Consider the following 16,612-nt stretch of genomic DNA (forward strand, 5'->3'; position numbering starts at 1 on the left):
CAGGGGCAACAATATCCTAGACCTGGTCATTACCAACATGAGTGACCAGTGTTCCACACCTGAAGTCAACTCCTTGTTGGTCAGATCCGACCATAAGCTAATCACCCTAGATATCCACATCCTGCCCCCAACCACCATTAAGGAAACCACGGTAAAACATTTCTCCAAAGCCAACTTCATGCTTCTTAAGACAGAAGTGGCTAGCTTTATGACACCCATGCAGATGGACAATACAGTTACGACTGCTGAATCCTACACAAATGCACTCTATAAGCACTTACACAAGTGCATAGATTGAAATATCCCAAATAGAACCAAGATGCTATCCTCCAAAAAAAGGAAGCCACTCTGGTGTTCCCCTGCCATAAAAAAACTCTTCAACAGAAGGAAGAAACTGTTGCAAAAGAGAATAAAATCCCATGAGTGGAGGAGCTCCCTGGTCAACCTCAGTAAGAAGCTGACATCCCTTATAAGATCCTCCAAAGCTAGCTATGAAAACAAAATCACCACTGATTCTAAAGGCAACCACAAAGCATTCTATAGCTATGTCAAGAATCTCAATGGCAACACCCAGATCTGCTCTGAGTTACAGCACAACAGCATGAAAATTACAGAACCAACTGATATTGCCAACATCCTGGCAGATAGGTTCAGTGCTAATTTTACCCCCATGTTACCCCCCTAAAGGGCCCATATCTATACAGGAAGAATGTAGAGTCCCTGTAATCACATCTATGCAGGTAAAAGCTGCACTCTCTAAAACCAAAAACACAGCATCCATGGGACTGGACAGCATCCCAAGCTGCTTTTTACATGAACTTCAGAACAAAATGGCTCCCCACCTAAGCACCATGTTCAGTCATAGTCTCACATTAGACTCTGTGCCTACTGAATGGTGTACAGCAACAGTTATCCCATCCCACAAAGGGGAAGCCACCACTGATCCTGGGAACTATCGCCCTATTAGCCTGACGAGCCTGGTCTGCAAGGCCATGGAATGTATCATCATGGAACTCATAAACAAAGACATTGGTAACCTCCAAACTCTGGACCCCACCCAGTTCGGTTTTGTGAAAGGCAGATCATGCCTTTTGAACCTGATAGACTTCTTTGAGGCAGTCACCAAAGCCGTAGATGAGGGTAAGGTGGTTCACACAGCCTATCTTGACCTCACCAAGGTTTTCAACACCATCCCCCATTCTGGAATCATAGCTAAACTCACTAAACTAGATATAAAACCCTACATCACAAGATGGGTTGCCAACTGACAGAACCCACACTGTAAAAGTTGAGGACTCCAAATCTGACTTCAAACCAGTGAAAAGTGGAGTACCACAGGGTTCAGTCCTGGGACCTCTCCTGTTTGGTATCGACTTCTCTGAAGTACAGGCTAACACAGAAGGCCTCTGGCTAACAAAGTTCACAGATGACTGCAAACTAGGAGCCATAGTTGAGTCCCAAATTATGTGGACATCCTACAGAAGGGCCTCACTGAGACAGATGCCTGGTGTCAGAGGCATGGCCTCAACCTCAATGCCAAAATGTGCATTGTCATCCCCTTTGGTAAAAACTCTGTACCCATGAACTACCACATAGGTGACAGTCTACTTAATGCCGAATGTGTGATAAGAGTCCTTCGGACCCAGGTGGACAGTAGTCTCTCCTTTGATAATCACATTGCCACAGTAGTCAGGAAATCCTTCTATGTGGCACACCTCATCACAAAAGGGTTCTCATCCAGAAAAAAAGAGGTCATTGTTCCCCTCTACTCGGCACTCATTATACCCATTATAGAGTACAACGCCCCTTTTGGAATGTACCTCACAAGACATCTGCAGCAGCTGGAAAGGCCACAGAAGTACCTCACAAAGAGGATTAGTGGCCTCAAACAGATGCCCTACATTGACTGTCTCAAAAAACTCCAGCTTTACTCTGTAGCATATCGCGTACTCCAAGGAGATCTCTGCCTAACATATAAAGCTATGTTAAACCCAAAGCTGTTGGATATGCTTCACCTAATGAAATCCCAATCCTTCCGAGCTACACACCCTAGGGACCTAAATCTTGTCACCACAATAAACAGGACATGCTGGAGAGATAGATTCTTGTCCCAGAAACTTCTTATACTCTGCTTGACATAGATGGGTAGCTTATTCCAAAGTTATTCCTCATTAGCACTCTTCACAAAAAATCTTGATGAGTGGATGGGAAATAGGAAATACACCCCAGGGATCACTTCTGTGGCTCTGCTTGACAGGGGCACAAGAAATTAACTTTCTTGGGTGGCGTAAGCCAGGGAACCTTGTTGGCTAGACTTACTTAGCCCTGGGGCCGATAGCCTAGTACCTACCTATGAAGCTATGGATTAGGTAACAATAGTGACAAATAGACATAAAACAAAAGTAGTGCAAAGAAATGGGTCTGAATGTGCACTCACTTGGATGGGGAGACATTGAATAGCAGAGACATACAGAGGGTGAACAAATTACAATGGGGAGGAATGGACAATACAAGAGTATGGAGCAGTACTCATTAGGAAGGCAGCATGCCCTGCTGCAGACAAAGTAGGGTATGGGTCCAGAGGAAAACTATGCTGAGCATTTGTCAGCAGCTGGATCAGTGTGGCCAGTGGTATGAGAGAGTTTTCCCTCCAGTGGCCCAATGGTTGGAGCATCTGTTTTCCTAAAAGACTATCATAAGGCCCCAGTAACCACTGTCTGAACTGATTGTGGAGGAGATACAGCAGTATTTCTATCTTTTTCTTCATGCACCAGGAAGACATTAGCCATTGTCATGTGACTATCCTCAGAAAAAAGCAATAGATCCATGAGGTATAAAATAGCAGCCAGTTGATCATGCATGCAACATAGTTTCTGAATATTATGTAGTGCAGCCTGTTTGTGCACAATTGCATAAGGCATGCAAAAGCACAAGTCACCTGCAGGAGCCTATGTATACTATAGCCTTGACACATGTTTCAAGAGCAGACTGTATACTTTGGCTGTGTTGTGTAACAGTACAATCCGGTAATTTCAATGACGTTTGTGATACATGCGCTAATTTGCCTTTGCTGTCTAGTGCACAATTTTGCAGCCATTGTATGAGTTAACATAGGCCTCTGAAGTGCATATTTATCAGATTTTGTAGGAAAGTGTATTATTCCCATAGCTCTTAACTTCTTAGCAAAAAAAATCTGGACTTAGCCAAAAATAATGGGGGGACAAAGCCCCAAAAATAGGGTCAAATTTTAAATATTGCTCTTATAAACTTAGAAAGTTACTAGAATAAAAGGTCTTGTGTTACCATGAACTTTCTGAAGGATATGATGTCTGAAACTCAAATGCCTGTGATTATTTAGTGAATTCAGTCCTCACTGATTTGCCACAAAAATCCAGAAAATCACAAATTTTATGAGGAACTGACCAAAAATATGAGGCAAAAATCTGGACAGTTGAAAGGTATGATTATTCCTGTTAGCAAATGTGTACTCTTACTAATAGAACTTTATTTGGACATGCCTGATGTCTCAAATGTTCGGCTGTACCTTGTACTATATATAGTGCTATGGAATCTATGAACCTTAATGTCATGGATTATAAACCATTTCACTGTTTGTATCCTGTCGTATATATGGATTGAAAGACCCTGTTCAGCACCCCTTGACAGTTAAGTTTTTTCTTATATATACCTGTAGTACATAACAGAGAAATTGGGCCCTTCACAGAGTGTATGAGAGCCTAAGTGGGGCAGGTACACCCCCAGTACCTGTACACATATTTGTCCCACGTACGAACTGTATAGCTGTGTTACTTCTGTCTCTGTAGGTGTCATCATAACCTTTCTCATCAGTGTAGAGTGTATGGCTATTGTCTCTTGTTTTTGCAGGCGCCATCAAGTCCATTGGATGTTCTGGCAGGCAATTGTTGGATAACATCAGTCCTACTGAGAATGCAGTCCAGTTGCTGGCCCTCAGGGCTCATGGGTGATATCTGCTGGAAAGAGGGGGCACTGACCAGCCTCCATGAAAACAGCTGTGGGAGGTACTACTCCCCGACATCAATGCTGTGAGTGGGCATAGTTGCAGATATAATCAATTGTGCCAAATTAAAGATACAAAAGAGTTTCAGATATCTGACAGAAGGGATGGCTCACCAGGTGCAACCGCGGTAATGGATATTAATGAGTTTCTGGTGTCCCTGATAGTGAACACAGAGAACACAGATTCAGTGACAATCTTTGAAGGGGATGGATATCAGTGTTGGGGTGGCCCAGCCTCCAAATGTCTCAGTGAGTATACATCAGTTTACATCATGTTAGTATGACATATAGCAAAAGTCTGTATTTCAGCAGTACACATACAAAGTGTAGGCTGACCACCAACTGCTAATTTGTTGCCACAGGAACAGTAGGAGTGCAGCAACAGATGATGGCAGAGAAAGTATATTTATGTTGTGTATCTAATGGTGCCTGAACACCTTGGCCTGCATGCCATGTGGTAACATGGTCACCCTTATACCACATGTAATCATGATCCCTCTGGTGTGTTATGAGCGGTGTATTCAGAGGGGAGACTGGTTCAGTAATGACTGTGGTGTGTTGTAGAAGATGGGGCAGGGCAAACAATGGGAATTATGATGATGCCAAAACATTTATACAAGAGTTACAGTCAGAGGATAGAGCAGAACTGTCTGTCTGTATCCAGGGTGATCAAGTACCCTCTTTACAGAGTGATTATATAGCGGCAGCCACAGATGAATCTGTTCCTGTACATTCTGAGCAAACAGCATCCCCAAAGAATGAGGGATATTCCATCGCTATGAGTCACAGCAATGCTTCCCATGCCAGTGCCATAAAAGATGAGCACACTGTATCAGATGCAGGTATACCCATCATAGTGTAGCCTTGCAAGGCTGCTAGGTGTGATCATCTGTGGCCCATAAAATGCAGGCAGTATTCATGATCAGTAAGCAGATGTGTAGAAGTGCTAGCCAAGCATAGTCTGCTACATAATCCAGCATATAGCTGACTGGTGTGTTGCATGACATTTGGGAGGGTGCTTCCTTGTACTAATAGCAATTCCATGTAGACATGACACACAGAGACTGAGTAATGGCTGATCCTATGAAGGCAGTAATGGCGCACAGAGCTTCCACTGCCACCTTTACACAGAGGATTTAAAGTGCCACCATCACTACCCAGACTGACAGTACAGGGCAAATAACTCAAGTGGCTGTGTATGGGAACTTTTGCAGGATACACACTCAGCACCAGCATTAGGAAGTGTACAACACTCTGCCACCTCTCATCATGGGTGGTGAGGACCTACTTTTTACTGGCATAACAGCTCTCAACCATCAGACTCCACCAAGGTCAGGGTCATGTGGTAGCACATCACCCCATCATAGGTGGTCCAAAGTCCTGACACCCAAAGCCATAACAGTTACACCAGGACATAGTCATTTAGTTACACCCATCTGTGTCACTGGAAAATGTTTCCTGACATAGCATACATTTCCTCACCATGAGACCTCACATATTTCCTCCTCTGCAGCTTGTCTTGATGGGTATTTTACGCTGTTTCTCTTGACACCTGCTCACAGGATGATGATGTAACCCAGGAAAGTACCCATCATGTAGTATATGTGGTAATGTCTAATACAGTGTGACCAGACCATGTAGTGCCTAGAAAAGCTTGTCATTAATGCTACATGCATTATTTTTGGTCTGTGTGACACTGTACTGCCACCAACATTAGCATTTCACAAAATTTAATTGATGAAAAATAGAGCCGGGGAAGAAATTAATTTAGGGAAGCAAAGCCATTTGCATCCCCCATGCCTTCCTACTTAATTATTACCACAAAAGTAAATCTTTAACAAATAGGGTAAACTATGCAAAACTTTTAAAATGTATTTCCTTAACCCTGATAAACAAGACAGTAAATCAATTCTATCTGACATATGCAAAATTCTAATTTATTATAAAGAACAGATAACACAAGTATATTGGAGATTTATTTTTAAGAGTAACAGCATAGATTTAACAAAGAAAGATAAATTCCTAATAATGAAATCAGTTTTAAATCTGTGAACTTCCAACTTTGGAAAATCTCTACTTGGAAATAACCTGCATTCGGGGTTTTACATACCAGAAAAACTAGAGAAAATATCAAAAGAAGCAAATCCTAAATGCTGGAGATGTAATACAGAAGCTAAGTCCAACTGAGACATTTTAATGGTCTTTATTAACAGAATTTGGGAAATCATTCAATCTTTTGCACAGTAACTATGATCAGATCATTTGAAATATATCAAGTTGCTTGTATTGTACAATGCATTGGTGCTAGCTTGTATACATACAGATCAATTTCCTCTCTTCTGGACTTTATTATCTATTGCAAGGAAAATAATTGCAAGAAACTGGAATTTGAAAACACACCATCATTTAATTGCTGCAGCCAATACAGACAATTTAATTTTGGTGACAATCCTGCTTCTTTAGACTTGGGGAGATAGTGAACTTGCAGGCTATTGGTGCATACATGCCAGCTGTGTCAGTTTGTGTGCATCATATCTCACAACTGTACCAGATTTAAGAGGTCATTAATGATTTTGCCTCATATCCTTGCCCTATCCTTTGTAAATGTTTTGATTTTTTCGTGTTCAAAAAATGCACATTGATGCAAAAGATGTTCTATTAACTTTTTAAGTGACTTAGAGCAATGTTTCCCCCTCATTTGGGGCCTTTATCTCCCTATTTTTTATTTTTTATTTTTGGCTGTGTCCAGAATTCTTTAGCAAAGAAGTTGAAAGCAGTTGAAAGGTATCGCATGCATGCATTATTATGCACATGCATGCATTATTATGCACATGCAGATAGTCAGCATCAATACACATAATAACTAATTGAGGAAATGAGCTACGTATAAGTACTCACCCAGCAGTGACAGGCAACTATGTATAATATCTTCCTGCAGCCTGCCAAAATGGAAAACCTGTGGGAATCTCTGAAGATCCATCTTCTAAGGAGATGAAAAATAATGGGGAGGGCAAAGATAGGATTTCATAGGAGCAGAAGAGTGAACGGGAAGGGAAAAGACATAGACAAACAGGGCTATGGTGAGGATAAAACAAGTATTAAAAGTGCATAATTGCAGTTGTACATCCCACTCTATACATGCACAGGCATACGCATACACATGCTTGCATGCACACACTTGCTCTGAAAAATGCAGCAGGCCAGTAGCTCTGATACAATAAGGTTTTCTGCAGTGTTTCTGCAAATCAGTAGTGCATAGTTTAGTTAATCCATCAGTCAGCCAGTTCATCAGAGCAGGACATCTACATCTAAACTCATTATTTTATTGGTTATCTTTTCTATCTGCAGGCCAGTTTGTTTCCGCTGCCCTCTGGCTGAGTGCTGGATTTTCAGTAACAGAACTGTGATATGACACCAAGAATGTGGAAAGCCATCAAAATGGAGATCAGAATAAAGGGTTGTGGTTAAAATGAAGCTTTCATATGGTATAATTCTTGGGAGACTTCTGATGTTTTCTCCCATGTAAACACATACTACTCCAAACTGGGAGTGCATGCCCCAAGATCTCAACCTTAAGGAATCTGCATACAGTCCGTAAACTGCTTTTCATTGAAGACAAGCTTATAGTGTCTGTTTGAGGGTGAGCACACAACAGGTTATCTCAACAATGCCCCACTTTCATCCAGTCTATCAGACTCAACTAAATGAGGTTCAGTATGCTGGGTACTGAAAACCTAAATAAATATTATCACATAGGTATTCTGGAACTTAGACATTGTCTGGACATTTACTACATGAATAAGAGAGCAGTACCTCTTCCCTTCCTGCCAGGAAATGTGCTATATTCATGTGATACGTTGCATATGTTTTGCATTAATTTGTATTGCAGTGCCTTGCATAACATAACTGTGGCTTGCCTTTAGGTAGTTATGTTAAAGCAGTGTAGTCAGCAGTGGGAAACACAGATAGATGATATCCTGCAAATGTTATGGTGCCGGGACATGTAAGATGTGGTATTAGAAAACAGCCAGAGTGCAATAGTGCTCTGGTAACCATTATGTACTATGCGGCGTGCAGCAGTATGCTCAGTATTGGGGTGCAGTAACAGGTGTAGTCTAAAGCATTCTGCCTGCAAATTTGATCTTGCAGGCATGTGTGTTGCATGCTATTAGGAAACTGCATTAATGCTGTAGTACAGCAATCCTGTAGCTTCTACTACAGCACCACACTGCATATTTGGGTTGGGGGCACACTGTTAAGGTATCCTGTAATTTTCTACTATTTTGGTGAAGCAAAAATATTTAATGCACATTCTTACAAAAAGAGATTACACTTAATATGAGAGCAGGAAGCCCCCTCTCCCTATGTACTTTGGTAGTGTCTTGAGTATCTACAGTAATATAGCATTGCAACCAGCCTTTGTCAGACAGGCAGGATGTCCATATACAATTGAGTGATCCAGGATTGACTAACAACCTGGGAAGCTGAAAGGTTGGCCAGGGGAGTAGGCTTGAATGGACAATTGCCTGCTCCCCTCTTTTGGGAGAGGGTTGTTTTGTTCATAGGTTCATGTTTTTGTTTTCTTGTTTTTGTTTTTTTTGCAACACAATGCTGCTCTCTGGCAGAGGCTGAAGGCCATGAATACTGTTACAAAGGCAGGCATTTGCACAGAGTGCAGGGAGGATGACCTATGGTTGCAGTACTCGTGTGCGTGTTTATGTCATTGCATAGCCCATCCCATTGGGAAGTTTAAGGCTTATGAAAAAAACTACAGTCGGGTGACTCATGATAGGGATGCCTTGATCTCCTCCTCTTCTTCCTCCTCCCAAAGATAGTTGAATGCTTCACCAGCCATGCCCTGGAGCTGGAGGCATGGTCCAGGGGATAAGCAAATTTTTCAGAGAGGGTCAGGGAAAGGAGAAACTACATAACATAAACAGCTATGATGATCCATAACACAGGCTATGAGACATGTACATATTGAGGATTTTATGTGCTCTAAAAATATCCAATGCACAATAAAGCATAATGGTGAAGTTTGGGGAATTTATTTAGGCATATTACATCATGGGTGTGCTTAAGATGCAAGTTTTACGTGCTTCCTCTTACTTTGTTTATAACACTGAACAGCTTATTTAATTGGGTGCTGTAAGTCTAAATAATGAAGTCATTTTTGGAGGGCTACTGATTACGCAATAATTTTCTATGCTACCAGAAGTTTGCCATTTGTTTTGATGGCTATACTGCTAACCAGAGATCTGGTTCTAACACATGTAATTATGCATGTTACTTAATGACAACATCTGAGTGGCAGCAAAATCATCTCTATTTATTATATGTTAGTTAGTTAGTTAGTTAGTTAGTTAGTTAGTTAGTTAGTTAGTTAGTTAGTTAGTTAGTTAGTTAGAACATTTTTACAGGTACTATCCAACTGGCCATAGCCCTTTTCACAAATACTTGAGAAAGAAAAACTTCACAGAAAAAATATATAGTCACACAACATACTTAGGATCACAACATTACAATCTAATAAGATACAAGCTGAAAATCATGAGATATGTACAACATGAAAAGCAGATAAATTAAACAACCTGTCTGATGACTATGCTCCCAAAATATGACATTTTGACTACTAAAAGGAATAAAATGACAATTAAGTCTAGCCTATACATTAATATAAATGTAGCATAATATGTAACTCCAGCGCCATAGCTAGTTTAGGTGCATTCTGAGGAGTTCCTAGCCTGCTACCCCCATAACCCAAAGTTAAGCTAAGGTAATTTGCAAACACTTAAGATAATGTACTTGTGTCGAGTCAGCAACTCAGCTGAGCTGCTGGTTGTGCTCCTTAACAGTCTGCACCTAGCGCAGCACCCCTCTTTGCCCACTCCTATCTACAGTACTAAGTAGCACATATTTATAATGCAGCATGCAGAACAAATGCACGTGATATAAAATAGATTGTATGTCACAAGAACTACTTGGTACTGTGCTCTGACCTATATCTCACCATAGTCACAGCTATTATTCGTGTTACGTTACTCACACAAGTAAGTAACAGAATTTATAAGATTATGTCTCTGTTTGACAAAGACACTTACTAGTAAATATTTAAACAGTAATGCCCATTATAACTGCAAGTAATTGTACATAGTAACCATTAAATACAAAAAATCATAATATGGACTACAAGGCACGATTCAGGTTGGTTGGGGTAATGCCCCACAATGGATTGGTGTCCGATATTTTACAAATTAAATTATGCACTGAACACTTTCTGAAATGTCTGCTTGTATAGTATAAAATGTGAAAATATTTATCGCCTTACTTTTTTAAGTTAATAAAAGCTGTACTGAGATACAAGTTCAATTACTATTTGAGGTGAGTGTAAATGAATTAAGGACGTACATATATGGAATGTATGCTTTGAAAGGGTGCAGTTCTCTTGAGCAATTCAGCCCCTCTAGCATGTTGCTTGAATATCAGTAATTTGTTGCATTTCGTATGCTTTACAGATGCCTTTGGACACAAATTTCTGCAAAAATGGATCTCACCCGACAAAAGATACTAAAATAAATAACATTAGCTATGAATCACATCTGATTCAACATTAATGAGAGTAAAATAAAACAAAGTTCTGAGGTGGTACACAAAGCAATAAACCTTGCATACACAACACCAGTGATCTAACCTAGTTTCTCTAAGGGCCATTCAGAGGAAGGATGCTCAGACTTGTAAGGGTGTTTCTATTTTTTTAGAGCTGAGGAATACAAGTGCAAAGCTTTAGCTCCACCCTCTGTGATGAGTGATAGACAGATGTCTGTGATGACATGCAGAATGCCATCATAATGAAGAGCAGAATGGTGCATGTGAGAGTGTGCCCAGTCCTGCTCCAGATACCATACACACAAGTTATTACACAACTCAGAAGATAAATGAAGCTGGGCTTTCATCCAGCCTGGCAGAACAATGTTATGCTCTTCAGTACAGATAGACTAATGCATTCATTTTGGCTCACTACTCCTAGCAATGAGATGAAAAGAACAGACAATCTGCAGCCATTCATAGGATTAAGGATGATAAACAATAAAATGCTTAAAAAGATGCAACTGAGTGACCATATTTATTGATCACTGTAAATGATTTTGATATTTGTATGGTTTTATCGTATTGTGCTTCCATTAAAGTATTTCCAGGTACAGAACCCAGGTTCATAGGTTCATGGGTGTATACTAGGCTAACGACTACTGGGGCCTAGCCATGTATCCCAAAAGATGTGTCGCAAGTCAAGAAAAACATAAATAATAATAACAGACACTGTGAACCAAATAAGTGACAAAACCAGGTAGGACTTTGTCTTTTAAGACAGGATAGCTATTGGACTAACTTTTTATGTTGCTGTTGTTTGCAGATGCACCCATATTGACTGGAAGAACAGAAATATCCATTCAGGAAGGTGACAGTGTGAAAATGTCATGCAATGTGAATGCAAATCCTCAGGCGCAGACAGCTTGGCATATGGGAAGTGCTAGTCTAACTCTACAGAAGGGACGGTACAAGGTTTACCAGGACAGTGAAGTCCTTCAGCTGTCCATCAGCAAGGCTGAAAAGTCTGATGCTGGAAACTTCAGCTGTGTGGCTGAGTCAAGTGCAGGAAAGGAAATTAAAATATTTGATTTGCAAGTTAAAGGTAACATTCTGAATTTATTTTCTATTTAACCTGTCAAAATATTGGTCAAGTCAGATATACTAATGTAAAAATGTGTGCTGCAGCAATGTTTAATAAAAGCTTGCTGTGCGTGTATGGTTATTATACAGATACACTTTAGGATAGCAAATATGGTAAATCCATTACATTTAAATCTTGTCACCCAAGCTGCAACTACTGCACCTAAATGTCAGAATATCACATCCATTCACGCTGGGCATATCCTACAGTCACCATCAGTCTGGAGCTTGTCAAGGTTGACTTAATGACACTGCATACTGTTGGATTTCACTGCCCCAACCAGGAAGTCACTTATGCTAGGCAGTGCTTGCATAATGTAATACTTTCCCTTGTCCTGTTTCTCCTCCTCCCCTAACAGACACTTCATCTTACCTACAGTCATTCCTTCTGGTGTGTATCCTTCTCCCAGTCATACAGACTCTTCAAGCTTCCCTTTTCTGATTGTACTAACTTCTTTTCCTTATTCGTGTTGGCTACATATACAGTCCATCTTCCTTCTGTGGCTACAATAAACGTGTGTACATTTGTGTGTGTGTGTGTGTGTGTGTGTGTGTGTGTGTGTGTGTGTGTGTGTGTGTGTGTGTGTGTGTGTGTGTGTGTGTAGTGAGGATCTTCTACTTCTATAGGGAGTCCATTATGTGAGCTAAAATAAAGCTCTAGGGAGGAATGTGCACAACTGTTGATATATTAAAGCATGTACTTGTACCTCCTCTCTCTTAGTGATGCGTGTAAAGCCTGTGTGGTAAGTTTAATTCGGCACATGGTTGAAAGCTACCTACTACCTCTATCTGACCTGCTGACTTGGGTGCTCATGTTCCTTTTCATCAGTGACACAGTATATTGCACCTCTGCAAAAGCATTATCAAACTATGTTTTCTCATTCCCCACCCTTTTAACTTTTTTCACTTCCATATGCCACTGAACCCCATCTTTGTTTAAAGACACAAACAGTTAATGAATACCACCTTGCCTATTTTATGTGTAACTGTAAATTTCTGTCTAGTGCAAAGATTAAAGGAGTACATTTGTCAATTAGCCTGTTCATTGATAGCACACACATTGCAAACACATGAACATGTACTCACTAACACTCACCCTGCACACTACTGAATATCCAGAAACATCCAGAAAACACACCTACAGGCATTTAATGTGGGAGGGCAAGCCCCGCTCAACTTCCCAAAACTTATATAACCAGTTCTAAAATTGTACTTACCTTGGGACAAGTGCTGCTTGGGACACAGTTGCACAGTCACTTGTCATATGCAACAGACACACACATACATCTGTGACCTTTCACACAGCTCCTTATTAAAGTACTGGACATACACACACACACACACACACACACACACACACACACACACACACACACACACACACACTCACTCATGACATGGGCTCACCGAAAGCTGCCAATCTCTCACCTCATACCAGTCCTTCTATCAGTCACTCAAAAGACAGCCAATGTGCGCACACACACACACACACACACACACACACACACACACACACACACACACACACACACACACACACACACACACCTTTTGATCTCTCACAGACAGTAACAGCCTTCCTCCCAAGCACAACACACTTTTGTCTATTCATTCCATATCTTCCTTCACACATCAGAAAATGTATTGACAACCTCCTACCCCAAGCGCATTAATCTGCTAGACCTAGAAGCTTCCTTATATAATAATACGCACTTAATATATAAGAAAGAGGCATATCTAGGAAACTATGCATGCACAACACACCTCATAACTGCTTTATTTTGAGGAATGTACCTATTTTCAGGCCTAATTTACCCCTGCACATGATGTATCAATTTCTGGAGATATGTCATATTTTAAGGGTTGACTTACCCCTTCACACAATTTTCTGAATTCCCCTCATCACACATGACTTTTGAAACTGTCAAGTATACGGGAAATCACACTATATGACCAACATACTAGTGTCACCAATAATTTAAAGAAAGAAATAAAACACATATTTTATTTCCCTTTTTCAGAAGCAAAAATGAAAGGCCTTGTGAGGTAGAAGTTTGCAGACAGTTCATTAAAGTCTAGTTTTTTCAATGCATCTTTGATAATGTGCATGTGTTTTCCATCATTGTTGTCACTTCTGTTTTTTTAAACGTTTTTCATTAGTATTCCACATTCCTACTGGAAGCAGGTACAGCTATGTACTATTTGGTATTCAAATTTTATGCTAATTAAATGTCCAGATTTTTGGCTGAATGCACATACTTTTCAAGGACCTTTGCCCCTGTTTTCAATGCCTGCAAGCTTAACAGTATGATGCACACATTGTCACTGAATATACACATTTGACAATTGAGCATATTTGATCAGTGTATCATATAACCCTTCAAACCAGCAAAGGTGCCTGCAGTTTAAAGGACTACAAGCATTTGCTTTTTTATATTGTGATTTACTGTTGAACAATAAATTAACTGTTTTATTTAAATTGCATTTTATACTTTTTCAGATAGACTTATCATGTGTTGCTGTCTTTTTAACCATCTAACCACAGCATACTCCTTCATACCAACAACACTTTTCTACCTTCCAGTTATTATCTCTGCATCTATCCATATTTATTTTGAATTAAACACTATTGTACATATTGGTGTAAGACTGTTTTCTTAATATTTTGGTTTTGCTTTTGATTAACCCCTGACTATTCTATGTAGTCTCTCATTATTTATATAAACAAAATTAAAGACACTAAAGGCAACCCAGGAGAAAGATTGATAAACAAATTTATTTGTCACTTTCATCTTTAATGAAATAAAACTTCATCAGAATGAACAAACAGACTTAGATGCTGAATAAGTAATAAAAAACAATCAGCTGACTTATGATACACCAAAGTCTAGCTATTCTTGCATTATTATCCTTTAAAATGCATAATAAAAGAAATGTTGTCATGCAAACCTGATGGTTTGTCTGATTCCAAATATAACTCGCAGTGCAATTCATGCTTTAATTAAAAAAAAATTCCTGTCACAACCTCTTTCGTTTTGGTACACTTTCTCCAATACAAAGAACACAAACCTATTAAAATTCTGAAATTTATTACTGCGTTTTGCCAGGACGTTGGTCAAGTTCTTGTTCTTAATTGCATAAGTGTGTTGGTATATACACTTTCTTAAGCCGTTATCAGTTTTCCCTGTGTAAAAGGTGGAGCGTGATGTACAAGTAGCCACATAAACCACTTCAGTTGTATTACAATCAATGTATCCCTTACTATATTGTATGAAATGCTGTTTATCAAGAACAACAAAGTTCCCTGTATTAAAATGTTTACATTGCTTGCATGCTCCACATTTGTACATACCCTGGTTTTGATTTTTAAATCTTTTGTAGAGACTCCATTTTCTAACCTACTTTTTTTATAATATAACCATCCCTAAAAGTAAAGTGAATTATATCACCAAACTTTACCATAAGACCCTCCTCACATTTGAACATTCACAGTATTTTATCATAATACTCTGGATTTCCCAGTTATCCTGAGAAAATGATAGAGCACACAGATCTTGAAAATGTATTGGAATCATTAGCAGTATGCACCCTCAAATTATTTGTTGTGAAAGGACACTTTAAGATTCTCAAAAGAGACGTTTGCCTTTTTTCTTTTACCTCACTTATTAAGGACTCCACAAATGTCTTGGGGCACTGGCTATCCAAAAACATTTTTTTCAACACTTCATTCTCTTTGATAAATATTATATCTTCTGAAATTAAATGAGAATGTCTGACCAACTGTCCTTTAACAATGTTTTGTTTGACCCTACATGAATGCCCACTCAAATAATGTATGAAATAATTTGTATAGGTTGGTGTACAGCATATATTTAATTCTAACTTATCATTCTTAAAACTGATATGCATGTACACATCTAAAACATTGCTATTTGTGTAAGAAAATTCAAAAGTAAAATGTAAAAATCCTGTACTTTTTTCCAAATAATCAAAAAACTCATTTAATGTTACAGCATCCTCTTTCCATAGAATAAATATATCATCTAAGAAATGTAAATATATTTTTATTTATTTAGTTATTTATTTATTTTTGTTTACTGGGAGAGTCTGACTGGGTGACAGCCCATTTTCAGCAGAAGTCCAGGAAGAAAAGCTCTGGAGTTAATTACAAAAAAAAAAAAAAAAATAGAAGAAATTCAAAAAAATTACAAAAGTCACAATTTTTTTAAGAGATAGAAACAATACACATATAATAAATGAACATTGTGTCATAGTGAATAGATTGGTTACATAGTATTACAAGTTAAACATAAACATTGTACAGGAATAGAATTCTTCATTCAGTCTACAGAGTAGAATTAAACAGACTGCTGTTGGGGATGCATGATTTCACTGTTGGAGACATAGGTGGAGAAGATATAAGAATGGGAGATGTAATAGCAGAGCAGAGAAGGAAAGGGAGGAATAAAGGTAGAAGAGGGTGAAGGAGGGTAGAAGAATATCAAGAGTGATAGAGAGAAATGGATGAATATTGTGGAAAATGGTGAGGGGACAGATGGAGTTAGTATAAAGTAGAAGGAGAATAGTAAATGAAGGGATGAACATACTCAGGATAATTCATTCAGAATATAATTTCATGTTTGTAATATATTGGTATGAAAACCCCTTCTTTTTCCATTTGTACAGAACTAAACTTGCAAATGTTGGTGCCACTGTGGCCCCCATAGCTATGCCTGAAATTTGCTAAAAATATTCCCCTTTATACACTAAATAATTGTTGAATAAAATAATATCCATTAATTCACCAAGGAAATCTTTCTCATTTGTAGGAATATGTTTACCTTCC

The 16,612-nt window shown here is 39.1% G+C and overlaps 1 protein-coding gene across 1 annotated transcript in view; it reads left to right on the plus strand.

The window, feature by feature from the left end:
• The window catches only part of TMIGD1 (transmembrane and immunoglobulin domain containing 1), a 131,147-nt gene that overhangs the window by 59,151 nt on the left and 55,384 nt on the right, over nucleotides 1-16,612 (plus strand). The window contains exon 3 of the mRNA XM_044055435.1: nucleotides 11,450-11,728. Coding sequence (XP_043911370.1) covers nucleotides 11,450-11,728 — 279 coding nt within the window. The remainder of the gene's footprint in view (nucleotides 1-11,449; nucleotides 11,729-16,612) is intronic.

This window comes from Protopterus annectens, chromosome 13.part0 (genome assembly GCF_019279795.1).
Source record: "Protopterus annectens isolate FY-2018-M chromosome 13.part0, PAN1.0, whole genome shotgun sequence".
Taxonomy (NCBI): Eukaryota; Metazoa; Chordata; order Ceratodontiformes; family Protopteridae; genus Protopterus; species Protopterus annectens.